Raw genomic sequence first — 27,798 nt, forward strand, 5'->3', positions numbered from 1 at the left:
CAAACAGTCCCCAGCCTTCTAGGACTGGGCGGTGTTGGGTTGGAAGCAGGTGGGGTCCCTGAGTGCAGGCAGAATCTGAGGTTTGGGGCTGAGCTTGGAGTGGGAGTGCTTCCCCTCAAAAGTTCTAAGAGCTTTGGCCTTAGGGTGGGGGGCTTCTAGGAGCAGGCTCATGGAGCTCTAAGCAGGCGGGACAGGTAAAGAAACTGCCTTATACCTTTGTACCCTAAACCATCCCTGCTCCATGAGGGAGAAGGGCAGAAGCAGGCCAGGGCTCAGGCCTCATAGCAGGTGGGAGTGTGCTTGGTCACTTGCTGCTGCAGGGGTCATCCTGACCCTGTGGCTCCCCCTTCCTTCTCCCTCCCAGGAGCTGGTGTCAGATGCCAACCAACACGTGAAGTCGGCCCTGGCCTCCGTCATCATGGGCCTCTCGCCCATCCTGGGCAAAGACAACACCATTGAGCACCTCTTGCCCCTCTTCCTGGCTCAGCTGAAGGATGAGGTAAGGGTGCCGCAAAGGCTCGAGCCCTCGGTTGGCAGAGGTGACAGGTGGGTCAGCTGCTTTCCCAGATTGGCCGGGAGTCTCCTAGAATCTTAACAGACACCCAGGTCCCGAATGAGTTGAATACTGGTGGGCACTGTGGACTGTGCATTCGCTCATTCACTTATTAGGCAACGTTTGGCATGCCCTTGCTCTGTGCTGGTTCTTTTTCTGGGTGTCAGGGATACCAAAAAAATCTAAGACAGTTGTACTTCTCAGAGACCTTCAGAGACTGACAGTAGAGGGAGACAGATGGGCAATCCCATGATTCCATGATCATGTAGGTGCTGTGATACATTTGTGTCTTTTAAAATTTAGGTAAAGGTGCTGTAATGAAGACCCCAAAATACAGTGGCTTACATAAGAGAATTAATTTTCTCACAACAGTTCAGAGCTAGGTGGGCCTACGCTGGGGGTTAGCCCTGCTGACCTCCGCGTTCTCTGGGTCTGAGACAGCTGCTCTGATTTTCACCACCCCCAGCCAGTATGGAGGCAGAAGGTATTAGACAGCAGGAAGTGTGGTCCTCGTAAGGGCAAGACCCAAAAGAGAGCACCCATCAGTCTGTTCCCTCCCCACACACCCCATTGGCCAGAGCCAGTCATGTGACCACACCTTGCTGTTCAGTTGGCCTGGAGCACAGAAGATGAGTGTGTGCTGGGTGATGGCTGGACAGGTCGTGGGGTGACAGCCAAGGAAGGAGTTTGGACTTGAACCAAACGGTGGGCAGCTGGAGGCACTGGAACAGATCTGGGTGTTAGAAAGGAACCCTGAGGCTACTGTCAAAGAAAGAACGCAGTGGGGAGGCCAGGAGAGGTACAGGGAGACCAGGCTGGTGGGAGAGAGGTGTGGCTGCAGAGATGCGGACAGGACCGTGTGGGGCGGGGGTGGTTTGCAGGCTCCCTGGTTCTTGTCATGGTGGTGACCAGGCAGATGGTGAGACAGTTTGCTGGAGTGTGACTCATTCTGCCAAAGGCCTCAGTCTTCCTGCCTCCCTGCTCTCCCTACACCCCCCGCCCCCCAGCACACCCAGTACTAGGAAATCACATCAGCCTGAGTCCTCTGCCACTGGCCCCAAAATGTCACGTTTTTAAATTCTGCTATGATGGGATAATCTCTCAGCCCCAGAATTACAGACAATGCGCCCTTTAAAGAGAAGCTTAGTAATCTTACTTTTGGTCATTTATTTGTATCAGTTGTTACGGTTTAAACCATAATTTTTGTAATGACTTAAATTTTATGACCCAAGTAAAGTGCTTCACATATGTTTTCTTTTAGAAGTATGCTTTTTGTAGTTATAACTTGTTATGATTTATATTCACTTCTGATGCTTAAATGGGGACAGCTTGCCTGGTGAGAGTCCCTCGAATTGGCTTTTGTGTCCTTTTAACACCTCACCAGGGTCTTGGGGAGCATTTTGCTTTCTGGCGTCGAGGAGAGATCCACACTGAGCTTGAGTGTGAAGGTGAGCCCACACGTGCTAAAACAGTGCGGGAGGCGGAGCCGGGGCCAGAGCCGGTTTCTGCACTGGTTTCGCCGTTAGCAAGTGCTGCGTGGCGATCATACTCCCGCAGCCGTGGTCTGTCCGAGCGCAGCTTCTCTTGCAAAGAAGAAAAGAAAAAAACCCATCGTGGTTTTCTTGGTGTGAGTTAGTCATCTGGCTTGTATTTGAGATTTCAATTTTAGATCTGTGAACTTTATATTTTATATGTGATAAGGTTTATAAACTTATCCAAATAAAAGGCCTTTTTCTGGATATGCCTGAAGTTACGTGGTGTAAGGCGTTGTATTTGTTTGCGCCTTCTCTTCTCATGTGTTCAGGACACTGTGCCTTATGCACCAGGGGCTCAGGTGACCTCCCAGGAGCTAGGTGGGGGCCAGCCCTGTCTTTGAAAAGTGTAGGTTTCGGACAGTCCAGGCCTGCTGAGTTAACCCTTCACTGCACACACACACTCACTTGGTTTATTGGCTCATTTCAAAGCCTTGTTTTGTTGTTTTATGACCAGAGTAGTTTCAACAAGGAAATAGTTTTCTGCCCTTCCTGAGGGTAAGTGGTAGTTTGTGGGAAAGCCTTCATCTGAGAAAGGCTTCTCCTGTCTCTGGTCTCTGGCTGACATGGAGTCTCAGAATTATACCTGACCTTTCAGATACCCCAGCAAGAGTTGCTTTTCAGCTGTGGCCCAGAGTTCCTCCTCTGGGCCTTCTGAGATGGGCTTTCTGATGCTCTGCACCAGGGAGTGACAAGGCAACTGGGGGAAGTAAGCCTGTTGACACAGGAGGCTTGGTTTGGCTCGTGTGTTGCTGCAGAGTCCATACTCAGTTAGGTGGTGGTTTGTTAGATGCTCATTTCTTCCTCGTCTCCAGAGGTGAGACTCCCATATGGGTACGTGCGGTATTTTCCATCTTTAGGATTGTGTATGGCTAACCTTCAGGGAAAGTAAAGAGGCCCATTCACTGTCAGGACATTCACAGCCCTGGGTAGGTGCTAACTCCCTTAATTCTTCATCACATTTGAAAGCAGGCCAGACTCAGCACGTGGGTCTCTACACAGTACAGAAAGGCCATCACGATGGTTTTAGATGCCTTTCACTTGTTTTTTATTCAAATGAGACCTCAATCTGGTTGATTTCCAATTTATTCAAAGAAGAAATTTCCCTCTTTATATTGGGTGTTGCTGATGCCTTCATACCAAGTGAGGGATAATGCGAGGCTCCCTCCTCACCCTTGCCAGCCCTGACTCTGACCACATCTTGGTCCGCCCAGTTGACTTGGATCATCTTTATTACATTCCCCTGGAGTAGATTCTGACACATGCACATCCAAACTAACTTGCCTTCCTAGACTGGGGTTAGGGTGGCAGATGGGGCTGTTCCCACTCCAGAAATCTTTCTTAGGAAAAGAAAGAATAGGTATAATCTCTTAACATTATGACAGTTCAGGCTTTTATAAACATTATAATGTTTATAAAACATTGTTTATATGTTTATAAAACATTGTCCCTTTAAGAAAAGCAGCGTTGAGGGGGTGCCTGGGTGGCTCAGTTGTTAAGCGTCTGCCTTCAGCTCAGGTCATGATCCCAGGGTCCTGGGATCGAGCCCCGCATCGGGCTCCCTGCTCCGCAGGAAGCCTGCTTCTCCCTCTCCCACTCCCCCTGCTTGTGTTCCTTCTCGCTGTGTCTCTGTCAAATAAATAAAATCTTTAAAAGAAAAAAAGAAAGAAAAGCAACGTTGATGGGTGCCTGGGTGACTTGAACGGTTAAGCAACTGACTCTTGATTTTGACTCACGTCAAAATGGCTTAGGTCATGATCTCAGGGTCATGAGATCGAGCCCTGAGCCCCACATTGGGCTCCATGCAGGGTGTGGAGCCTGCTTAAGATTCCCTCTCTCCTTCCCTCTGCCTCTCCCACCGCTCCCCTCTCCCCATCTCTTAAAAAAAAAAAAAAGAGAAAGAAAAGTTGACTTAATGTTCAGTTATTTACATGAGTTGATACAATTTATGTAATCAGCGTTTCACAAACATTTCACAAACGTTTCAATCCTGGGGTGCCTGGGTGGCTCAGTCATTAAGCGTCTGCCTTCGGCTCAGGTCATGATCCCGGGGTCCTGGGATCGAGCCCCGCATTGGGCTCTCTGCTCAGCGGGAAGCCTACTTCTCCCTCTCCCACTCCCCCTGCTTCTGTTCCCTCTCTCACTGTGTCTCTTTCTGTCAAATAAATAAATAAAATCTTAAAAAAAAAAAAAGTTTAAATCCACTCTGTAAGATTTAAAGCAACTGTCATAGAAAGGGGAAACCAACAGGATAGTCAGTATTGGGATAGTTTCTCCCTCCCTAAGTATCCTTGGCTCTAGAAAGGAATGAATTAGTACCGTGTAGGGAGGGAAATGGTGTTGGTTCTGAGAGTTCTCCTTCAGCCATTGGACTAGCCAGCAGGGAATTGTCTGTCTTCTGTTCCTAAATAAGAGCCTTACTGTGTTTGATAAAGGAAAGAGGCATTTGTTGGCGGGACTCTGGGGATTTTACTTGAGAGGTGCCAGCCGAGCCCCTCCTTGTCCTTTCAGCAGTTGCATTACTCTTCACTGCTTTCTGCGTCTGTCTTCCCACCACCATGCTCAGGTTCAGTGATTTGCTAAGACAGCCCTCTCAGAAAAGCTCTCCTACTTGGGGTTGCTGTTGGTCACAGTGAAAGGATAAAGTCAGGAAAAAGGTGCACAGGGGAGACTCGACATGAGCTGCCAGTGTCCTCTCCTGTGCAGTCCTGTGGACGGAGCTTACATCTCCCATGGATGACATGTGACAGCATCCACAGAGTATTGCCACCCACAGAAGGTCACTGTGCTTGGTTTCCAGGGATTTTATTGGGGATTGGTTACATGGCCATGGATTGGAGCTGCCTGCATGGTTGACCTCAGTTACTCGGTCTGCAGGCCCTCCAGAGGTCAAGTGGATAGCTCGGTCCTCGCTGTAAGTCATATGGTTAGCATAATGTCTGGCACGGCCCGAGTCTCCCAGGTGACCACAAGGACACTCTCACCACATAGGATATTCCAGGGGCTTAGAGCTCTCCCAGAAGCTGGTCAGGGGCCCAGCCCTCGTCCGGAATGTGCCGAGTTTGAGCAACCTGGACTTGCTGAGTTAAGCCGTTATTGCAAAGCACACTGGTTTACTTGGCTCAGTGATTTGTTTCTCACTTGGTTCAAGTTAGAACTTGTGATGTCTGCCATCTAGGAACATGTGATTTGAGACAAGGATCTAGTAGGGCTTCTGTTTTGATTAACGACTAATTGTGTTTATGTGCCTTTTCTTACAAGTTGTTCACATGCTTTATGGGAGTAGGTGGGGTACGTATGTGTGTATATGTATATACATGTATAGTAACGCATGTGTGTGTATACATACGTACTAAGTCAGTGCTCATAATACTGGTAGTCAACAGGCAACTCAAAAATATTTCCTTATTCCTTTGTGCATTCTTTGAGCAGAAATGTGTTGAGCACCTGCTAAGGGCCAGAGACTGTGCCAGGTACCGGAGACATAAGGATGAATGAGACGTGCTCCTTACAGAGCTCAAAGACCAGCAGCGAGGGGCGCCTGGGTGGCTCAGATGGTTAAGTGTCTGCCTTCAGCTCAGGTCATGATCCCGGGGTCCTGGGATCGAGTCCCGCATCAGGCTCTCTGCTCCTTGGGAGCCTGCTTCTCCCTCTGCCTCTCTTTCTCTGTCTCTCATGAATAAATAAATAAATAAAATCTTTAAAAAAAAAAAGACCAGCAGCGAGAATAGAAGTCACAGAAGTGATTCTAATGAGCTCCCACACATCAGGCCTCTTGTGGATCAGACGCCAGCAGGCACTCTAATGACCTCAGCCACCCCCGAGGCTAGATGCTTGCTTCCCTGTCACAGATTAACAGCCAGGGAGATACTGTCCCCTGCTGATGGGCTCCCATCCGGCACCCAGCAGAGTAGGAATGTTACCACGTCTCTTTTTTCCAGAGCACCATATTTCTGCAGTGATTCCTGCAGGTTCTTCAGAATGAATGAACATGTCTTGTGCTCTCTGGTGAGATTTGAAAACTGCCTCCCATAATAACCCATGTTGCTTGCTCAGGAGGAGCCGGGCAGGGCAGTAGCAGGCCCTCAGGAAGTGCGGCTTCTACGGAGTTGTTGCGGCGCAACTTTCTCAGCCCTCTTCTGGGCCAGGTGCATCTTCTCAGACCCCTGTCTTCTCCTCAGTGCCCGGAGGTGCGGCTGAACATCATCTCCAACCTGGACTGCGTGAATGAGGTGATCGGGATCCGGCAGCTCTCCCAGTCCCTGCTGCCCGCCATTGTGGAGCTGGCTGAAGACGCCAAGTGGCGAGTGCGGCTGGCCATCATTGAGTACATGCCCCTGCTGGCTGGACAGCTGGTGAGTGAGGTGGCTTGGGGTCAGGCCTTGTCGTGGGCAGTGTGTCCAGGGCTATGACAGTGTCACTGGGGCCTGTACGGGCTGTCTGGGGAGTAGGAGGAAGGGGCACGGGGAATGGGGCTATAAAGGTGAGTAGACTTCAGTTAGAAAAGAGAAGGGAGAGGAGCCCCCCAGATGAAGCTGAGAAATACCCGATGTGTTTGGGTGGGGGTGTTTCCCTGGGGTATCGCTGGAAACTACCCAGTCTCCCTTGATTTCCTTAACCTTTTTTTCTTCTGAAGGGGGTGGAGTTCTTTGATGAGAAGCTCAACTCCTTGTGCATGGCCTGGCTTGTGGATCATGGTGAGTCTCTCCAGTAGGATGGGGGAGGGTGCTGGTGCTCCAGGAAGGATAGATGGGCATTGGCTGGGACCGGGAGGGGTGTGGAGTCACTCTCCCAGGCCAGCTGCTTATGTGGACCAACTCCTTGGCTTTTTAGAATCCTAGAGAAATGCAAGATGGGAGGGGGATAGAGCAGATCACGTAGGGGTGGCCTGGTACAGTAGAGAGAGAGAGTATGAGGGCCACCGGGCAGATGACCTGGGCTGGAATCCTGCCCCCTGGCTGTGGAAGCTCAAGCACACGCCTTTGTGAAAGAGGGGGCTTCTCAGTCTTTCGGGGCTGTTGTGAGAACTGCTCATTGTTTTCACTGACGGGTAAAAATTGAAGTTAACAATTGTCTGTATCGTGAGTGTTCCAAATACTAATTACTGAATGATTTGCTTGGGCACATCACTTCTTAGAGCTGTAGTTTGCCCGTTTATAAAAGGCCAATAGTGAAACCTGTGTCTTGGAGCCATTGGGAAGATAACCCTACCTTTAGCACATAGCAAACTGTTCGGTTCACCTGCAGCTTAGTACCTAGGTATGCGAGTGCCTGTCACTCCCTGCCTGCTCACTCCTCCACCTCCTGAACCCCTGCCCTTCTGCAGTCTATGCCATCCGTGAGGCGGCCACCAGCAACCTGAAGAAGTTGGTGGAGAAATTTGGGAAGGAGTGGGCCCATGCCACTATCATCCCCAAGGTCTTGGCCATGTCTGGGGACCCCAACTACCTGCACCGTATGACTACGCTCTTCTGCATCAATGTGAGCGCCCCCACCTGCCCGCTGGCCTGTGCCCAGGGAACTGGGAGTACCTGGGAGAGGAGGGATGGCGGGCGTCCTAAGGAAGACGTCTGGCTTGGGAGTGGGGACATGGTGAGGTTTGGGGGGGCAGGGATGAGTCCCCGAGGAACTACAGGCCAGGGGGTGGGGACCTGCATGGTGGGAACCCCAAGACTAGGGAGGCTTGGCCTGCTGAGCAGTGACTGCCAAACCTTTCCAAGCATCCCTCTCCTCCACAAAGTGTATACGTATACTTGTTTATGATCATTGGTTTTGTGTGCAGGCTCTGGAGTCAGACCTACTCTTTAACTCTAGCTCTGCCATATATTAGTCATGGACCTTGGGACATTTCCTAACTGCTCGGGTGCTTTAGTTTTCTTACTAGTAGAGCACTCGTGCTGGTAATCACAGTACTCATGAGGTGGTGAAGATTAATCTGGCCGTACGTGCAAAGGGTTTAGAGCAGTTAATGTAATATGCAGCAAGGGTTCCTTTCTATTCATTTAAATAAACCATACACATAACTAAAAATTAAAAGATAGAATTTAAAAACATATAGGTAGAACTGAGTGTTCTCTGATGATTTCTTCCCACATCTCACCTTGGAGACCATCACACTAAAGGAAGGCATGCCAAGGGTTAGGAATCAAGCCCATCCCCAGAAGATAAAGAGAATTCTGAGGATGGGGAAATGGGACCAGGACAGTCTGGGCTGGGGGTTTCCAGGACAAGGAGACAGTGGTATTTGGCATTAGTGGAGATGGTAGTTTCAGGAGAAGCAGCTGACCCCAGGGTGGGCGAACCTGGGCTCAGAATCCCCCATATTGCCCAGTGTCACCCTCAGGCCTGTTCATCCCTGAGGTGGCCTGGTCAGAGGAAGGGGGAAATGGGAGTTAGCCATGAACTTTGTATAATCACCCCTCTGTTGCTCACCGCCCCCAGGTGCTGTCTGAGGTCTGTGGGCAGGACATCACCACCAAGCACATGCTGCCTACAGTCCTGCGTATGGCTGGGGACCCTGTCGCCAACGTCCGCTTCAATGTGGCCAAGTCCCTACAGAAGATAGGGCCTATCCTGGACAACAGGTGAGGCTTGGATCCTCCCTCACACGCTGGTGGGACTGGTTCTAGGCATCCTAATCTTTGACCTTTGAAGTTGGAGCCTAGGGTTTGAGACCCAGTGTATGTCTTCGCTTACTGTGTAAACTTGGCTTATCTCTTCACCTTCCCAAGGTCGTAGTTTCCTCAAGTGTGGAATGAGAATTCCCATGGCCTATCTCATAGTGGGAGGAGACAGTGGGGTGGCAGTTCTATATACTAGTAGCAACATGTTAGAAAATGAAATTAGCAAATATAAATTATTTTTGTATATGTATGCAATTTGTTGCACCGAAATCATCAAATACCAGGGAATAAATTTAATGAGAGGTGTATCACATCTTTAGTGAAAACTATGAAACACTGCTTTGAGAAATTAAAGATCTGCTTAATATTCATGCATGGGATGGTTCCCCAAATTTATGTATGGATTCATTATAATCTCAGTCAGTCTTAGCAGATCCTTTACTGAAAATTTGACAAGTTGATTCTGAAGTTAACATGGAAATGAAAAAATCTGGAGTAGCAAAGGTGGTCCTAAAAAAGAAAAAAGTTGGAAGACTTCAACTACCAGATCCAAGACTTAGGACGCCACAGTAATTAAGAAGTGAGGTGTTGGCACAATGATACAGCCCAAAGAAACAGAGTCAAGGGCACAGAAACAGACCCGTGTGTGTATAACAGTAGGTACCACTGCAGTTCAGGAGGGAGATGTAGGTATTTTCATACATGACTGGGTCAATTGGATATGCATGTGGGGGTGGGGGGAACCTCCCACTTGGGTACGTAAGCAAATTAGAGTTAACAGACCAGAATCAGAAAAATAAGTAAAGATTCTGGAAGAAAACAGGACAACATCTTTAAGACTTGCAAAGATTTGTTTAAATTGCTCAGATTTGTTAAATAGCTCTCCATGGGAAAAGGCTGATGAGCTCACCTTGAGTAAAAGAACTTCATTGAGGGAGAACATTATGAGAGTAAAATGGTGAGCCACTGATGGGGGGAGGACGTATTTGTAATACATTTTTCTGACAAAGGACTGATTCATCCAGAGTACTTTCCTACTAGTCAATTAGACAAATGCAAGAGATAGGCAAAACCCAACTTGAACAGGTACTTGCAAAAGAAGATCTCCTCGTAGCCAGTATGTACATGACAAGGTGCTCAGCATCATCAGTCATTGGGAAATTGTAAATGAAAAGACACCCCAGGGGGCGCCTGGGTGGCTCAGTCGGTTAAGCCTCTGCCTTCTGCTCAGGTCATGATGCTGGGGTCTTGGGATCGAGCCCCTCAGCAGGGAGCCTGCTTCTCCCTTTCCCAATCCCCCACTTGTGCACTCCCTCGCTCGCTCTCTGTCAAATAAATAAAATCTTTAGAAGAGAAAAGGACACCCCAGAATGGCTAACCTTAAAAAAACTCAGGGTCATTTGGTGTTGGTAGAATGGCTGGAATTCTCATACACAGCAGATGGGGCTGTAAGTGGTAAATGGGTACAGTCACTGAAAACTGGTAGAATCTAGCGAAGCTAAGAATGTGTTCACTGTGAGCCGGCACAACATGTCCATTTCTGGGCATATATCCAAGAGAAGTGAGTGCTTATTTCTAGCAAAAGGATGTTTGTGGTAGCTTTCTTCATATTAGCCATGAACTGGAAACAGCCCAAGTGCCTGTCCACAGTACAGTGGATAAGCTGTGGTTTGTTCCTACAATTGGAGACTGTTCAGTGATGAAGACTCTTGCTCTGCTTAACAACACAGATGATTCTCACCAACCTCATGTTCAGTGAGAAGCCAGACCCAAGAAAACATAGTCTGTGATTCCATTTATATCAAGTTCAAAAATAGGCAAAACGGATCTAGATGGTAGAGGTAAGAATGGTAGTTGTATGGGGCAGAGGAACAGTTTGTTAACTGAAGGGGACATGCCTTCATTTCTCCCAAACACCTGACTTTCAGTGCAGGTAGATTTCCTAGAGCCCCTTACTTGAGAGTAGATACCTCCCCTTGGCTTCCATTGGGCCAGGTACTTCTTTGGCACTTGACACTTCTCTGTTACTTACGGTCATTTTGGTCTGTGTCTTCCTTCTAGCCCAAGCTCTCCATGGGCAAGAATCAGGTGTTGGATTTACCACTCTACTCAACCTAATGCAGAGTAGGCCTCAGTAAATACTTTAAATAAAGACATCCATTTGCTGAGCCTCAGAGACCTGTGGGTCCTGTTATTCTGTGCCCCACTTTCCCAGACTGTCTGACCTCCCTTTGCCTATTCTGGATCACTGAGACCTCTGTTCTAGTTTGTTAGACTTCCAGCCTACAAAGTAATTTCATCTCTGGGCTCACATGCCGTCTGTGTGTGTGAACCCCTCCTTGCCCAGGAGCCCTCTGCCTGCCTTGTGCCCTCCTGCCCAGCTTGGCTCACCCCTTTCCTTGCCTTCCCTTTGTCCTTCCAGCACGCTGCAGAGCGAAGTCAAGCCCATCCTAGAGAAGCTGACCCAGGATCAGGATGTGGATGTCAAATACTTTGCCCAGGAAGCTCTGACTGGTAAGGCGTGAGCTCGGAGACCCCACTGGGAGGGTGGTCTGCAAGGATGGGCCTAGGCCTGAGGACAGCAGCTCCTGGGAGGGGGATATGCAGGAGCACTTGTGGGCAGAGGGCTAGCTGTGGTTCTGACTCCCTCCTGTTCCTGTTCCCCCAGTTCTGTCTCTCGCCTGATGCTGGAAGAGGAGCCAACGCCGGCCTCTGGTGTCCACCCTCCCCCCCCAGGTCCCTTCCTTGGGGAGACAGTGGGGGGACTTTGGCTGTCACTCCCTGTGCATGGTCTGACCCCAGGCCCCTTCCCTCAGCACGGTTCTTCCTCTCCCCAGCCTGGGAATCTGACTTCTCACTGCCCACCTCCCAAGAGGCTTGGGGGAGCCCAGGTGGGACAGGGCAGTGACCCTGGGAGGAAGGGGCCACTTCTGCCCGCAGGGGAGAGATGTGAGCGTCCCAGGTCACTGGCTCCTGCTGCTGTAATGGGGACCCCCTACCCCATCTACTTCTCCACCTCCTTTCTCCCTTCTTCCTTTCCTTTACCCACCCCCCAGTGGTTTTTTTTTGTGTGTCAACTGTGCCGTTTTTATTTTATTCCTGTTTTCCCTTTTCACAGAGAAATAAAGGTCTAGAAATAGCTGGTCCTCTGGTTTTAGTCAATAGCATGGAGGGGGGGTGCCACACCAGGAGTGTAGCTGGCCTCCAGGATAGAGAGTCCATGAGGTTTCTGGCTAGGAGAGTCCGGTGATGCAGCTAGTTTCACAGACATTAGTCAATATGTGGTGGTTCAGAGCAGGTGCCTTGGAGTCAGACTGCCTGGGTCCAGAGCCTAGTTCTTTTAATTAATGGCTGTGTGACCTTTAGTAGGTTACCCAGTTTCTCTAACTCAGTTTTGTACTTTTAAAATGAGAATAATGATAGAATCTAAATCGCAGCGTGAGACTAAATGAGTTAATACATGTAAAGTGGATAACTGTGCTGCATGGCATGTGAGAAGCAGTCAGTTGGAGTCAGCTATAAGTTGCTGGAGAGCCCCCTGTGGGTCAGGCTCTGTCCCTGAGGAAGTCCCAGGAAAATCAGGGCTGTAACGGAATGGGAAGGGGACTGGCAAGATGGGAACCCATTTCCCTCAATATCTGTGCTCCCATTTCTTCACTAATTAATAGAGACACTGATTTGTAGCAGGGCACATGTGTGCCTGGCTTCAAGGCATTTTTCCAGGTCTCTGGACATTCAGTGTGGTGCTATGACTAAATTCTGGCCAATAACATGTGAACAGAAGTGGTGTGTGCTGCCTCTAGGAAGTGTTCCTAAGGGAGGAGGTATATGCCCCCTGCGTTTTCTCCTTCCTGCACTCTGGACTGTAGACCAGATGGCTGGAGTGGGAGCAACCGTCTTGGGCCAGGAAGTGATCTTAGGAGCATAGGCCCAGCAAGGTGGCAGAACAAGATAAGAGGAGCCTGGCTCCCTGGTGCTGTGAAAGCCCACACCAATATTGGTTACCTGGGAGAGTTAAACTGTTTGAGTGACTGTTCATTTGGGGTTTCATCACTTGCAGGTCACCCGAATTCTAACTGATGCAGGGGCCAAAGAGCCCCGGAGAGAGGAGCAGGAGACTTAGTGGATGGTGGTACGTGTAAGGTTTCACAAAGGACGTGATACTGAGGGAAATTTTGCTCAACAGGGTGGAGGGGAAATTGGCACTGGGTGGCAAAGTGATATTACTGGCTCAGCCCTCATGTTACTGAATCCTTACTGATTGTTAGGCCCAGCTGTCCTGGGGGATGAGGGGTAGGAGATCCTGTTCCTCCCATTATTTGCTTATGTTAGTTTCATAAGAGAAGGACCTGTGGTTTAAGTTTGGTCCCCCACCCTACACCCAACACAAATGTACAGTACTTTCCTAGGATATAAATACTTGAAGGACTCACTGAGTGAAGAATTCTTCACTGAGTGAAGAATTGATGAGTTTGGGAGGTGGGGCAGTGTGGTCACTTTCAGCCTGATGAATGAAAGTTCAGTTGGCAATCCACCACTAATTCCTAAAAGGACATTCAAATGAATGCTCCATCGTGTTTCATTTATATTTTACTGGATAACAACCCACCCCCAAAAATTAGTGATTTAAAACAATGAAAATGTATTATTCCTCATAATTCTGCAGTCTGAGCTCAGCTCAGTTGGAAGATTCCTCTGCTCCATACGGTATCTACTGGGGCTGGAATGTTCAAGACAACTTCTTCACCCCCATGTCTGGGAGTACCACCTCAGCTGAGGCCTGGTACACCATCTCTCACTGTGGCCTCTCCAGGGTGGCTGGATCTCTTTATCTGATGGCTTATGGTTCCAGAGCCGTTTCCAAGAGAACAAGTCCCAGTTTACAAGTGCTTTCAAACCTCTGCTTGCATCACAAGCTGAAACAAGTCACGTGGCCAAGTCCAGAGTCAGTGCAGGAGGTGACCTCGCAAGATGTGGAAACCTAGAGGTGTGGTTCACTGGGGGATGCCAGTGTGACAGTCGGCCACACATGGTCCAGAGAGAAACTTTGGGCTCCATCTTTGCTCTGCTACAGGCAGGTGGAGGCATCAACAGCATAAGGAGACAAGGCCGATTACAGAGTATATCGAGCGTTTGGAGCAAGCTGAAGATTTAAACTTTATCCTGGAAGCCAGAGCAGCCACACGGGTTTTTGGTAAAGGACTGACAGTATCAGAATTGAAGGGGGAGACCTGAAGCCAGGAAACCTGGGAGGATATGGTCTAAGCAAGAGAGGAGTTTTGAGCTGGAGGCAGGTACCATGCAGTTGGGGAGGTTGTAGGTAAAAAGGGAAACAAAGCTTCCCAAGGAGACAGATTGGGACTTGGTGACACTTGGATAGGGGAGTAAAGGGAAGGATGCAGTCATCTTGGCAACCAGGATTCAAGGCTTCTGAGGTTCACCTGGGAAAGGAGGGTTCCTGCAAACCCACATGTACTTCAGCATCTCCAGCCTTTGAACCTCTACCTGGAAAGCTTTCCCTCCTCGCTTCTTGGGAAACAGAAGTAATTCAGTACGGAGAGTGGGGAAAGAGGTGGAGTGGCATAGGGGAGCATGGATAAGTGTGTAGGGGCCAGATCTTGATGAGCCTCCAAATACCGGGAAGGGATTGAATGTGACCCAGAGGGACCAGATGGAGTAAGACTTGGCCGGGGGTGGGGGGGGCGGGGGATCTTTCCAGGGTCAGATGAGGTCAGGGTGCCGCGGAGGAGGCTGGGATGATGGTCCTGGGGGCAAGGGAAGGAAGCTGGGTCTGGGGCTGAGGAGAGTATGCAGAGACATTGAGGAGGTGGCTTTGAGGCCACTTCTGCTTTTCAAACCCACAGGAAGTTACAAGAGAAGCAGCTGGAAGGAAGGTCCTGTTGCTCTTCTGTTCTCAGATTAATCAAAACATGAAGTCTCAACACATGCCCTGTCATCAGCCCTCCTGTCTCGAGGAAATCCCCACTCAAGCCACTCCCTTTAGTTCTTCCCTGTCCAGCTATGTTTTTCAGATGAGGACACAGACCCAGAGTGTTTTGGGTGTCTGATGTGGGCTCTTACGGACTTACCAGATCAGAACTCAACAAATCTCTCCCAGAAGAAAAAAATGCCTTAATTTCCTCTGGTAGCTTAAGATCCTTTTAGGGGCCAGCCAAGGACGGAAGCTGGCCCTACAAGCTAGATGAGAAGAAGCAGGGCATGGCTGGCCCTATAGGAAATTGGAGTCCTAATCTCTTAACCATGATGCAAAATGTAGAAATCCATGGTAGGCTTTTTAATGAGTTGTTTGGGGCAAAACCTGATCTGAGCTACTATAGTAGCAAAACCCCAACTTAGACTTTAGAGTTTTTATCCCTCTTGCATGGAATACACATCACAGCCAGAAATAGTGTCTTGGGAATATATGGAATGTATTCAATTAGTAATCAAAAGACTGTCCACAAAAGTCTGGGCCCAGATGGCTTCAGTGAATTCTACCAAAACATTTAAAGGATTAATACCAATTTTTCACAAACTTTTTCAGAAGTAGAAGAGGAGAGAACACTTCCCAACTCATTCTGAGGCCAGCATTAGTGTAATATACCCTATCAATAAAAGACAACATGATCATCTCCATTGATGCTAAAAAAAAAAAGCATTTAACAAAATCCACACTTTCACGATAAAAACATTCAATAAACTAGAAATAGGAATTTCCATAACCTGGTAAAAGGTATCTACAAAAACCCACACATAACATAATAATGGTAAAAGATTGGGTTCTTACCATATAAGATAAGCGAGACAAAAATACCCACTCCTGCCACTTCTTTTCAACATTGTAGTAGTAGTAGTTCAGGGTAATTAGGCAAGAAAAATAAAAGAAAAGGCATGCAGATTGGAAAGGAAGAAGTAGAACTGTATTTGCAGATGACATGATCATGTATATAGGAAATCCTAAGGAATCCACTAAAAAAAAAAAAAACAGTAAACAAGTTCAGTAAGATTGCAGGACACAAATATACAAAAATAATTTGTATGTCTGTACATTGGCAGATAATGTTGGTAAGGAAGTGGAGATACTGGAATCCTCATACACTGCCAGTGGGAATGGAAAATGGTGCAATCACTTTGGAAAGCAATGTGGCAGTTCCACTGAGTTACCATTTTGCCCACCTATTGTACTTCTAGGTATATACCCAAGAGAATTGAAAACCTATGTCCCCATGAGAACTTATACACAAATACTGATAACAGCATTCTTCACAATAGCCAAAATGTGGAAACCACCCAAATGTCCATCAACTGATGAAATGTGGTGTATCCATATAATGGGTATTAGCCATAAAAATGAATGAAGGATTAGGGTGCCTGGGTGGCTCAGTCAGTTGAGTGTCTGGCTCTTGATTTTGATTCAGATCATGATCTTGGGGTCATGAGATAGAGCCCTGTGTAGGGCTCCCCGCTTAGCAGGGAGCCTGCTTGAGATTCTTTCCCTCTGCTCCTCCTCCTGTTCACGCTCTCTCAAAATAAATCATTTAAAAAAAGTGAAGTATTGATACATGCTACAACATGGATGGATCTTGGAAACATCTCATGAAAGTAGCCAGACACAAAAGGCCAAGTATTATTGTAGGATTCTGTTTTACTTGTACCTTAGGTATCATATCTAAGAAATCATTGCCAAATCTAATGTCATGAAGGTTTTGACCAATGTTTTATTCTAAGAGTTTTAGGTCTTTGATGCATTTTGAGTTAATTTTTGTATATGGTGTTAGGTAGGAATCCAACTTCATTTTTTTGGCCTGTGGATATTCAGTTATCCTAGTACCATTTCTTGAATAGCCTTGGCACTCTTAAAAACCATTTGACCATAAAGGCAAGTACCACACTACTTTGATTACAGGAGCTTTGTTTTGAAATCAGGAAAGTGAGTTCAGTACAGTAGCTTTGTTCTTTTTCAAGATTGTTTTGGTTATTGAGGGTCCCTTAAGATTCCATATGAAGATTAGGATGGGTTTTTCTATTTCTGCAAAAGACATCATTGGGGTTTTGATAGGGATTGCATTAAATCTGTAGATTGCTTTGGGTAGTAGTGACATTTTAGCAATAGTCTTCCCATCCATGAACATGGGATGCATTTCCATTTATTTTATATGTTTAATTCTTTGAGAAATGTTTAGTAGTTTTCATTGTAGAAGTCTTTTAGCTCTGGTTAATACCTTATTCTTTTTGATGCTATTGTAAATGAAATTGTTTTTATAATTTCCTTTTCAGATTGTTCCTTGCTAGCATATAAAAATGCAACTGATTTTTCTGTTGACTTTTTATTTTGCTAGTTTGGTGAATTCATTAATTCTAACAGTTTTATTCTGGAATTTTTAGGCTTTTCTACATAGAAGATTTTATCATCTGCAAACATAATTTTACTTTTTCCTTTCCAATTTGGATGCCTTTTTTTCTTACAGATTTTCTCTGTTTAGGACTTCTAGTACTGTGTTGAATAGAAGTGATGAGAGTGGGCACCATTGTTCTTAATCTCAGAGGAAAAGCTTTACTTTAACTCTTGAGTATGTGATAATTGGCTGTGGGCTTTTCATATATAGCCTTTATTTTGTTGAGGTGCATTCCTTCTATACTCAGTTTGTTGAGAGTTTTTATCATGAAAGGATTTTGAAGTTTGTTAAGTGCTTTCTACAGTTACTGAGATGATCATAATTTTTATCCTTCATTCTGTTAATGTGGTCTGTGACATTTGTTGATTTGCATATGTTGAACCATCCTTACATCCCAAGGATAAATCTTACTTGATTATGGTGTATGGAACTTTTTATGTGCTTTTGAATTGGGTTTGCTAATAATTTGTTGAGGATTTTTGCATCAGTATTCATCAGGTATATTGACCTGTAGTTTTGTTTCCTTATAGTGTCCTTCTCTGGCTTTGGTATCAGGGTCATGCTGACCTTGTGAAATGAGTTTGGGAGTGTTCTCCCCTCTTCAGTTTTTTGGAGGAGTTTTAGAAGAACTGGTGTTAATTCTTTAAATGTTTGGTAGAATTCACGGGTGAAACGATCTGGACCTGGGCTTTTTTTTTGTTGGGTTTTTGATTGCTTATTCAGTCTCTTTATTCATTATTGGTCTGTTCAGATTTTCTGTTTCTTCATTATCCAGTCTTGGTAGGCTTGTATGTATCTAGGAATTTATTTCTTCTAGATTATCTGGTTTGTTAGCATATTATTTTTCATAGTGATTTCTTATGATCCTTTGTATTTCTGTGGAATCAGTTGTAATGTTTCCTCTTTCGTTTACAATTTTTTTGAGTCCCCCCCCTTTTTTTTTTTTTGGTTTGTCTAGCTAACAATTTGTCATTTTCTTCAAAAAAAAAAAAACCCCTTAGTTTCAGATTTTTTTTTCTATTGTATTTCTTGTCTCTATTACATTTAGTTCTGGTCTACTCTTTATTATTTCCTCCCTTCTATTAAGTCTTAGTTTGTTCTTTTTTTTTTTTTTCTTTTAGTTTCTTGAGGCATAATGTTACATTGCTTATATGAGATATTTTTTCTTAATGTAGGTATTTATTACTATAATCTTCCTCTTAGAACTGCTTTTGCTGCATCCTATAACTTTTGGTATGTTGTGTTTCCATTTTCATTTGTCTCAGTATACTTTCTGATTTCCCCTTTTGATTTTTTTTTGACTTGTTGATTGTTCAGGAGTGTGTTAGTTTTCACATTTCTGTGAATTTCCCAGTTTTCCTCCTTTTACTGATTTCTAGTTTCATGCCATTATGTTTCAGAAAAAATACATGATATGATTTCAGTCTTCTTAAATTTGTTAAGATGTGCTTTATAGCCCAACATATGATATGCCTTATAAAATGCTCCATGTACGCTTGAAAAGATTTTATTCTAGTGCTGTTGGATGGAATGTTCTATATATGTCTGTTAGGTCCATTTGGTCTATAGTGTTCTTCATGTCTGCTCTTTCCTTGCTGATTTTCTGCCTGGATGATGCATTAGTGTTGAAAATGGGGTATTGAAGTTCCCTACTGTCATTGTATTATTGTCCATTTTTCCCTTCAGGTCTGTCAGTATTTGCTTTAAATACTGGGGTACTCTAATACTGGGTTATATGTATGTATATTTGTTGTAGCCTCTTGATGAATTGACCCCTTTATCACTATATGTTGACGTTTTTTGTCTCTTATGACTGATAATGACTGAAAGTCTGTCTTATCTGATGTAAGTATAGCTGCTCTTACTCTCTTTGGTTTCCATTTGTATGGAATATCTTTTTCCATTCCTTCACTTTCAGCCTATGTGCATCCTTTCTTCTGCTCTAGACTGTTGTTCAATATCTGTAGTAAATTTTTCAGTTCCTTTGTTCTGATTCTTCAGCTCCAAGATTTCTGTTTGATACTTGTATTTTCTCTTTGTTGAAATTCTCTTTGTTCATGCACTGTTCTCCTGACTTGATTGAGTAACCTATGATGGTTATTTTGAACTCTTTGTCAGGTAAATCATATATTTACATTTTATTAGGGTTGGTTTCTGGAGATTTATCTCCTTCCTTTGTTTGAGATATGTTTCCCTGTTTCATCATTTTCCTTGACTCTGTGTTGGTATCTGTGCATTAGGGAAAAAACAGCCACCTGTACCAGTCTTCATGGACTGGGCTTGTAGATTTTGGGAGCCTCTCAAATCTTCACACAGTAGTCCGAACTACTATCTTTGTTGTAGTGGCCCCAGACATCTAAAATATGCTGGGTCCTGTCAGTCTGAGAGAGGTGAGACAGAAGCCAGTCTTTTCAGGCATCCCCCAGAGAAGTTGGGACTTTGGACATACAGTCAACTCTTTTCTGCCCAGGGAGAATGTGGAATCTAAACTTTTTCTTCTGTTCACACTGCGTTGAGCTGGAAGAGGAGTTACGTTGCCTGCTTATATGCTTGTTTAAACCTCTCTTTATTCCCTTGGCCTCCAGGCATCCAGAGTATACCAGGTTCCATCAGCCCTCTGAGACAGAAGACAAACCAATCCCTTGGGCAGCCCTTGGAAAAGTTGGAACTTTGGTTGTGTGATACAGCTCTTTCTTCCCTCAGGGACGCTGGGAGCTGTGCCAGGGGTAGGGATTATGGCAAGAGTGTCTCAGATTTTCCTACCAGCCTCAGTGTGACTGGTTTGACGCTCACCCAGGATGCAGGAACCTCTCAACTAGTTTATGGATTTCAAACAAAAGGAATGCATCTGTTTTTTGTTGTTGAATCACTGTGTCTGTTGGGGAAAGGAGGGTTCTGGGCATTCTGACACCACCCTCACAGGCACATTTCCTTGTTTCCAACAGCCTTTGGCTGTTCACTGGTAAGAGACATGTAGGTATAATGCTTTTCATTCACCCAGTTTCTATCAGCCTTGATAACTCCTCAGTTATCCTGCCGGAAGGAGAGTAAAAACAAACTAGTCACGCTGTTTGTTTCAGGCCTGCCTCTCACTGCCTGGGTTAACATCACACACCAACCACAAGACTAAAATGAAAATGACAGAAAATACTAGGCATGGATAAAGTTGTGTATAAACCAGGCGTGTCATACACTTTTGGTGGGTATGAAATTTGTACAAACTTTTTGAAAACTGGCTGTTATCTCCAAAAGCTGAGTAGATGTAAACCTGTGACCCAAAAGTTCCTCTATCAAATATGTACCCAAAAGAAATTTATACATGTATCACCAAGCCACATTGTAGAATTTACATACCAGTGCTATCTATTCATGATAGCCCCAAAATGAAACCCACTCACATGCATGGACAGAAGAATGATTAAATTGGTTGATTAAAAAAAAATTGATGTTCACACAATGGAATTCTGTCACCAATAGCATGAAAAAAAACCAAACAGATAAATTAGCAAACATGGAATTTTATTTTTTTAAAAAGATTTATTTACTTGAGAGAGCGGTCGTTCATGCGAGTGGGGAGAGGGACAGAGAGAGAGGGAGGGAGAATCCTAAGCATACTCCCCACTGAGCATGGAGCCTGACATGGGGCTCAATTCCACAACCCATGAGATCATGACCTAAGCTGAAATCATGAGTTGGACACAACCAGCTGAGCCACTCAGGTGCCCCCAAACAAGGAATTTTAAAAGCCAAATACAAAAGAGTTCATGCTGTAGGATTCCGTTCATTTGAATTACAAAGAGGTGAAATTGATGTATGCAGTTAGATGTCACAATAGTGGTTACTCTTGGGGATAGTAACTGGGAGGGCATGAAGAAACATCCATAAGGTTATCAGTGTTTTCTTTTTTAATCTAGGATCTATACACAAGTGTGTTCAGTTTGTGAAATTTGAGTGAGCGGTGCACTCATGAGCTATGCATAAAAAATATTTTTTAATACGTATCAGCAACTAAAAGAAATTAGTTATAAGAAGGTAAATAGGTTAGTATTCAGTGACCTTATATTGTCAAGGTGGAGGTTAACTGTATTAAATAACTTTACATCGTGATTTGTTTTTACAAGTATTGTGCAAATTCTGGGTTGAAATCTAAGATACTTTTAAATCTACAGCACCTCAAAAAAGGTAAAATGTGGAATTATTAACACATAAGTCAACCTAGAATAAACTAGAACAGGTACCATGAAGCACACATAATAAGTTGGTAAATGTTTTCCAGATTTGCCCATTGTTAAACATGAAAGACTAATCCTGTTAAAGTCAAATGTTTGACTACATTCATTTAGATATTTTTATCAAGAGATAGAACTAGGACATAAGAACTAAAGTAGGTAAATGAAAAATACATTTCATATATGTTAAGGTAATCAACTAGAAGGGCAAGATAAGTATTTTGAATTTTACATTCTTATATACAATTTTCCAATATTGTGGGTGGGTGATCATAATCAGATTGATATGAACACACATGAATGTGTAAACACACGCACACATTTTATAATATACAAATATGTGCACGTGTGTGTGTTTACCACCACTCTTGTAATGTCACTGTTTCCTACGATTTTGAGGGGGATGAGTGAATGAATGACTGAATATTCGGTGAAACCCTCAGTTTACATTTTCCTCCTAGACGAGGGACTTTGTATTATGTAGGCAAGGCAGAGCATGGATACACTGTGCTCATGGCTTATGAACAGACAGTTGGGAAACCGTGATTACTGAAGTGGTGCTCCAGAAGATCCAGTTGGGATTATCAAAAACAGACATAATGACTTGAAAGATGGAGGAGAGGATGTTAAAGTAGACAAAGGTGCTCACCAGGAGAAAGATGGTTTTGGTGGCTGTGGACTCAGATGATGTGGAGGAGACGCCGGTCCTGTGAATGTGTTGGACCTTCTGTTTGTGCCTGTCCAGGATAAAAACCATGCGGCTGCTGGCCCAGAGCCTGAGCCCCAAACACAGCACATCAGGGGATGATAACAATGCTGCATACAATGAGTCTCTGGCTTTGTCATGACGAACCAAAGAACAGTATTCAAAATCTGTTTGCGATGTTTTTGTTGCTCCATTTACCGGTGATACACATAAGAAAAATTGTGTTTACCAGCCTGTGCAGGATCCAGCACAGGGCTGTGGAGGTGCTTATGTACTTGGGAGCTTTCGCTTTAAGCCCTCTCCACCTGGAGTTCCTGGGACTGAGCTTGATGGCCTGGAAGACACTCCAGAAGCAGGTGCTACCCTTGGACACAACCCTGCCCACTCTGTGAACATACAAAAAAAGTTTGCATCCAAAGTCATCGAGGAAATGTCTCAACCCAAAAGGTATCGTTACGTGGGGACTCCTTTAGGCAGAAAGCCCAAGGAGTTGGCTATAATCAGGGGCTTGAGAATCAAATCTACGGACCTTGGCCTGCACCCAGTAAAATAAAGGATGATATAATGGTAAAGAAGAGAGAAATTGCCCTGGATTCCAGCCATAGTCTATGATGAAATCATCCCCACTGCCAAATCCCCAACAGTCATCTTGTCAGTTCCCAGTGACTAAGTTTATCTTCTGAGCTAAAGGATCCTGAATGGGCGCAGGTTAGGTGTATCATGTCAACTGAAATCCATTATTCTCCACTTCCTATTAGTTCCACTAAGAAATGCTGACTTAATGTTTTTCTTTTACTAAGAGTTTTCCACAGGTTGAATGTGTAACTTGTAAAGAGCCCTTATAAGGTAAAATCACTTCTGTGAGGGCACCCGTGTGAGAACTTCTTCACGCTTCACGAATCTGTGAGGCCGGCACCACTGTGGCTGTAACCAAACGATGAAGAGAACAGACACACAGAGAGGTTAGTATTTGTCAGAATCTGCTTAGGGCAGAGCAGAGACCTGAAATGGGTTGTGCTGTGTCAAAATTCCAGAAATAGCGGAATTAAAACACCCTAATCAACAAATAGTATTTAGTAGGACTTCATTGTGTATATGAGAACTGTTGGTGAACAGGGAGCTTTCAAACTTAAAACCTATGAAGGTTGGGGGCATAATGTGCCAGGATGGCTTATAAAGTGATCACAATGATTGGTTATTACAGTGGGGCTTTCCAGACGACAAGGGATTGCTTAAAAGTGATTATCTTACAGCCTGGGTGGCGCAGATGGTTAAGCGGCTGCCTTCGGCTCAGGTCGTGATCCCGGAGTCCCGGGATCGAGTCCCACATCAGGCTCCCTGCTCAGCCAGGAGCCTGCTTCTCCCTCTCCCGCTCCCCCCGCTTGTGTTCCCTCTCTCACTGTGTCTCTCTCTGTCAAATAAATAAATAAATAAAAAACTTTAAAAAAAATTAAAAAACGGGCGCCTGGGTGGCTCAGATGGTTAGGCGACTGCCTTCGACTCAGGTCATGATCCCAGGGTCCTGGGATCGAGTCCCATATCGGGCTCCCGGCTCAGCGGGGAGCCTGCTTCTCCCTCTGACCCTCTCCCCTCTCATGCTGTTTCTCTCTCGCTCGCTCTCTAAAAAATAAATAAAGTCTTTAAAAAAAAAAATGCTAACCATTGGGGCGCCTGGGTGGCTCAGTTCGTTAAGCGACTGCCTTCGGCTCAGGTCATGATCCCAGGGTCCTGGGATCGGGTCCCGCATCGGGCTCCCTGCTAGGCGGGGAGCCTGCTTCTCCCTCTGCCTCTCTCTCTCTCTGACTCTAGTGAATAAATAAATAAAACATTTAAAAAAAAAAAGTGATTATCCTACTCCTTTTTTTAGGAAGATAAATTTTTAATGATTATCAGAGGCATTCACAAGGAATAACCTATGTTTCGCTTATTATGTTCATGAAATAAGCTAGATTTTAGTTTTTCTTATGTGGCTTAAAGGGTTTTGTCTGCTCAGGGAATTTTTAAGTCCAGTATCCATTTTATAGTTAATTTCATAGCTGGTAACAAAGATACTGCATTAAACTGCCACCCTCTATTTTTTTTTTTTTTAAAGATTTATTTACTTGAGAGAGCGAGAATGAGAGAGAGAGTACATGAGAGGGGGGAGGGTCAGAGGGAGAAGCAGGCTCCTCCCTGAGCAGGGAGCCCGATGCGGGACTCGATCCCGGGACTCCGGGATCATGACCTGAGCCGAAGGCAGTCGCTTAACCAACTGAGCCACCCAGGCGCCCAAACTGCCATCCTCTATTAAAAGCTAGTTTGTACTACTAGGTATTTACCCCAAAGATACAGAGGTAGTGAAAAGAAGGGCCATATGCACCCCAATGTTCATAGCAGCAATGTCCGCAATAGCCAAACTGTGGAAGGAGCCGAGATGCCCTTCAGCAGACAAATGGATAAAGAAGATGTGGTCCATAGATACAATGGAATATTACTCAGCCATCAGAAAGGATGAATACCACCATTTGCATCGACACCGGTGGAACTGGAGAAATAAGTCAAGCAGAGAAAGACAATTACCATATGGTTTCACTCATGTGGAACATAAGAAATAGTGCGGAGGACCACAGGGGAAGGGAGGGAAAACTGAATGGGAAGAAATCAGAGGGAGACAAACCATGAGAAACTCTGGACTCTGAGAAACAAACTGAGGGTTACCGAAGGGAGGGGGGTGGGGGACGGGGTAACCAGGTAATGGGTATTAAGGAGGGCCCGTGTGGTGATGAGCACTGGGTGTTATACGCAATTAATGAATTTTTGAACACTACATCAAAAACTGATGTATTATATGTTGGCTAATTGATCATAATTAAAAAAAGGAAAAAAAACATCTTCCAACCTTGTGTTTAAAAAAAAAAATAGCTGTGTTCATCAAATAATCCGGATCTATATTTAGTTTTGATTTTACACCTTGTCATTTGACTTTAGATTTTTGTTACTGTAGTGTTGGATGTAACAAGTTTCCATTTATTTGTCAAGATTTATAGGCCAGTATCAGTAATGAATAAAGCTTTAGATATTTTAATAAATGTAGATGAACTGTTGGCAGAGTACTGCAAGAACCTGCTCCATCACAAGGTATGTGTAATGGATGTAAGACTGGCTTGATACTAGGATGACAACAAAAAGATTCATTCTTATATCAAGAACGCAGGTATAATGGTACCTCTCATAGGACGTGTTGAATAATCACATTATTCCTTACGTTTGGGGACATAAAACACTAATACACGATAAAGTACTGTAGGCTAGAAACTAAATTATTAATTTTAGATCACGTATTGACCTATGAATACCTGAATTATGTAAAATTACTTGCAACAATGCAATATTCATAAATGATAAGACACGCAAAATGGCATGTGCAAGGCACGAAATTTTGTGCATTTTGTAAGTTGATACAGATTTTTGGACTGTTATGAGAATATAAATAGTAGACTTTATTTTTTACATCAGTTTTAAGCTCACAGCAAAATTGAGTGGAAGGTACAGGGATTTCCCATATACTCCCTGTCAATCCCGCACTAGAGTGGTACCTTTGTTACGATCTATGAAAATATTTTCAAACAGGTGAAAACAAGATGATATGAGCCAGACAGTTGTGTGAAACACGTAATTATTATATTAACCCTTCCTTTGGTGTTCCTCCCTAAATTTAAGAAGGAAAATAGCCTTACCATAATCAGTAGACTGCAGTGTTTTCAAGAGACAATTACGGTCTCCGTTAATTGTCGCCAGAGTGAGAGAAAACTTTTCCATTCAAGCCATTACCATTTGGATACACTTTCTGCACAGGATCAGATGATTCCTATAAATTCTATTATAAGCGTGGAGGTGTTATAGATGTACCTCTAGTAATCCTGAAGTTTTGGTCTATGATTCCTGTAAAGTAGGCTGAGTAGCAGATTGATTTTACCACTACATCCTTAAGCATCTTAAAAATCAGGTTTTATTCCTTGCATTAAACATCAACAATCACTGTCACCGGGTGATGGATATTAAGGAGGGCACGTGTTGTGATGAGCACTGGGTGTTATACGCAACTAATGAATTGCTGAACACTACATCAAAAACTAACAATGTACTGTATGTTGGCTAGCTGAACATAAAAAAAAAACAGTCACTGTCAGGATTATATTACATTGCATTAGGTGCCATCAGGTAGGGTCTAGGACTCCCATCTCTCTTTACTAGCTCACTCTGTTCCTCAGGAATTAATTCTTCCTGTGTGCTTCGGCACTGGACCAGATTCAAAACCAGAGAATGTCTTTTTCTGATTTGATCACTTACGCGGAATCCCAGTATGCCTCCTTCCGTTACAGGCTATGCCTCTCAGACAAATAGAAAATACCTGCTTGACTCTTTCCTGCTGTCAGGAGGGTGGGCTCAGTGTGGTGGTCACTACGGGCAGAACATAGGTAGACAGACCCTGACGTACAGGTTTGTGATTCTGTGAGGTAATCTCCCTCAGAACTGCAATTACCATTTCATCTGTGTCTGGGAGTGTAGGCTAGGGAGTTGACAATATTTCTGAAAACTTTTTCTGATTGCTAATTACCAAAAACAATTACAGGTTTCTAGTTAGCATCTCCTAAGAGAGTATTAGAATGGTTTTGAGAGGCTCTTTCTTTTCCATTATCCCTGGAGGCAAACAGGGTCTCACATGGGGGACAGCAGGAAATGCTGAAATCTGCAGTGTGACGGACTGGCAGTGATTATGTGTGTCTCACTGGGCTCTTTACTTCCTGCAGAAGTTTCCGCAATGTCTAGTTCTTTCCCAGTTTTCATTCCACTGAGCTGAACCATCATTTAAGTTATTAGCAGAGAAATGGAATAAGATAAAATACGAAGGGTTTTCAAAGAGTTGCAAATAGATGGAAGAACATGATGCCAACAATTTACAATCAGAAATCATTGAACTCACTTGCCCACATCAAAGTCAACTACTTTGGACTCATTTGCATAATTCAATGCCAATTATTAATGGAAATTTTATAGGAAAATATACTTTACCATTGTTTGCCTCCCTCCTCTAATGATAGGAAGTAGACACAGAACAATATCCACAGAAGAAAGAGAGAAGCTTCTGAAAGAGCCCTTCACGGGTAAAAGCACTGGGATCAAATGGTTTAACAGGGAGATTCTACCGTTCCTGAAACTGTCATATAAGCCAGTGCTACTTACCTAATTCCAAAGCAGCAAATGGTTACCAGTTCTCCACACTTATTTTGGCTAAATTTGCTGCATGAGCACTTGATGCTTTGGTAATTAAGAAACATAAATTCAGAGTTCAGTTTGGTACTTTGATCTTTCCTACAAACAAATCCACAATTTGATCCAGATTCACTATCCAATCACCCCCAGTGTTCAGGTCAGGCTTTAGAGCTACCGTGGTGGGCAATCCAGATAACTCACACACACAAACTCATTTACACACGCAAATGCATAAGGGCATGCACAGTGAAATACACACTAACATACACACATGCATACTTAACTGTGACACCATCTTAGTTGCACACAAACATTCTGGAACACCACACACAAGCGTACTCTCATAAACACAGATAATGACATTACACAACTTCACAGTTAATCATTTTCATAAAACCACACACAGTCACCAGGCATGTGTGAATCTCAATAGCATGTTCTTATACAGAAGAATAGTTACATCTCCATACTTCTGGATGCCTGGGAAGGGGACTTCTCTTACCCCC

The 27,798-nt window shown here is 44.5% G+C and overlaps 1 protein-coding gene, 1 long non-coding RNA gene and 1 pseudogene across 6 annotated transcripts in view; 1 reads left to right on the forward strand and 2 right to left on the reverse strand.

Annotated features, from left to right (window-relative positions):
- The window catches only part of PPP2R1A (protein phosphatase 2 scaffold subunit Aalpha), a 49,083-nt gene extending 27,173 nt beyond the window's left edge, over positions 1-21,910 (forward strand). The window contains exons 9-16 of one of the 5 annotated variants that reach the window (XR_014141052.1): positions 365-499; positions 6,267-6,440; positions 6,722-6,782; positions 7,412-7,566; positions 8,527-8,669; positions 11,131-11,222; positions 12,769-12,851; positions 19,700-21,910. Coding sequence is in view for 2 of the 5 variants with exons in the window: in XM_081807662.1 (XP_081663788.1) it covers positions 365-499; positions 6,267-6,440; positions 6,722-6,782; positions 7,412-7,566; positions 8,527-8,669; positions 11,131-11,222; positions 12,769-12,788 (780 nt within the window). In the remaining 3 variants the exon portion in view is untranslated. Of the gene's footprint in view, positions 1-364; positions 500-6,266; positions 6,441-6,721; positions 6,783-7,411; positions 7,567-8,526; positions 8,670-11,130; positions 11,223-11,376; positions 11,848-12,768; positions 13,142-13,782; positions 18,991-19,699 lie in introns of those variants that run through there. The other 4 variants (XR_014141050.1, XR_014141051.1, XM_081807662.1 and 1 more) reach the window with 4 other exon arrangements.
- LOC102750569 (vomeronasal type-1 receptor 4-like) lies at positions 21,845-22,687 on the reverse strand (annotated as a pseudogene).
- Positions 22,688-24,264: 1,577 nt separating this feature from the next.
- Positions 24,265-27,798, reverse strand: part of LOC145717681 (uncharacterized) — a 281,227-nt gene continuing 277,693 nt past the window's right edge. Inside the window, exon 3 of the long non-coding RNA XR_014141068.1 lies at positions 24,265-24,312. This is a non-coding gene — a long non-coding RNA (uncharacterized LOC145717681). The remainder of the gene's footprint in view (positions 24,313-27,798) is intronic.

The sequence above is a fragment of the Leptonychotes weddellii genome, chromosome 16 (genome assembly GCF_054177405.1).
Source record: "Leptonychotes weddellii isolate Sample4059 chromosome 16, ASM5417740v2, whole genome shotgun sequence".
Classification (NCBI taxonomy): Eukaryota; Metazoa; Chordata; class Mammalia; order Carnivora; family Phocidae; genus Leptonychotes; species Leptonychotes weddellii.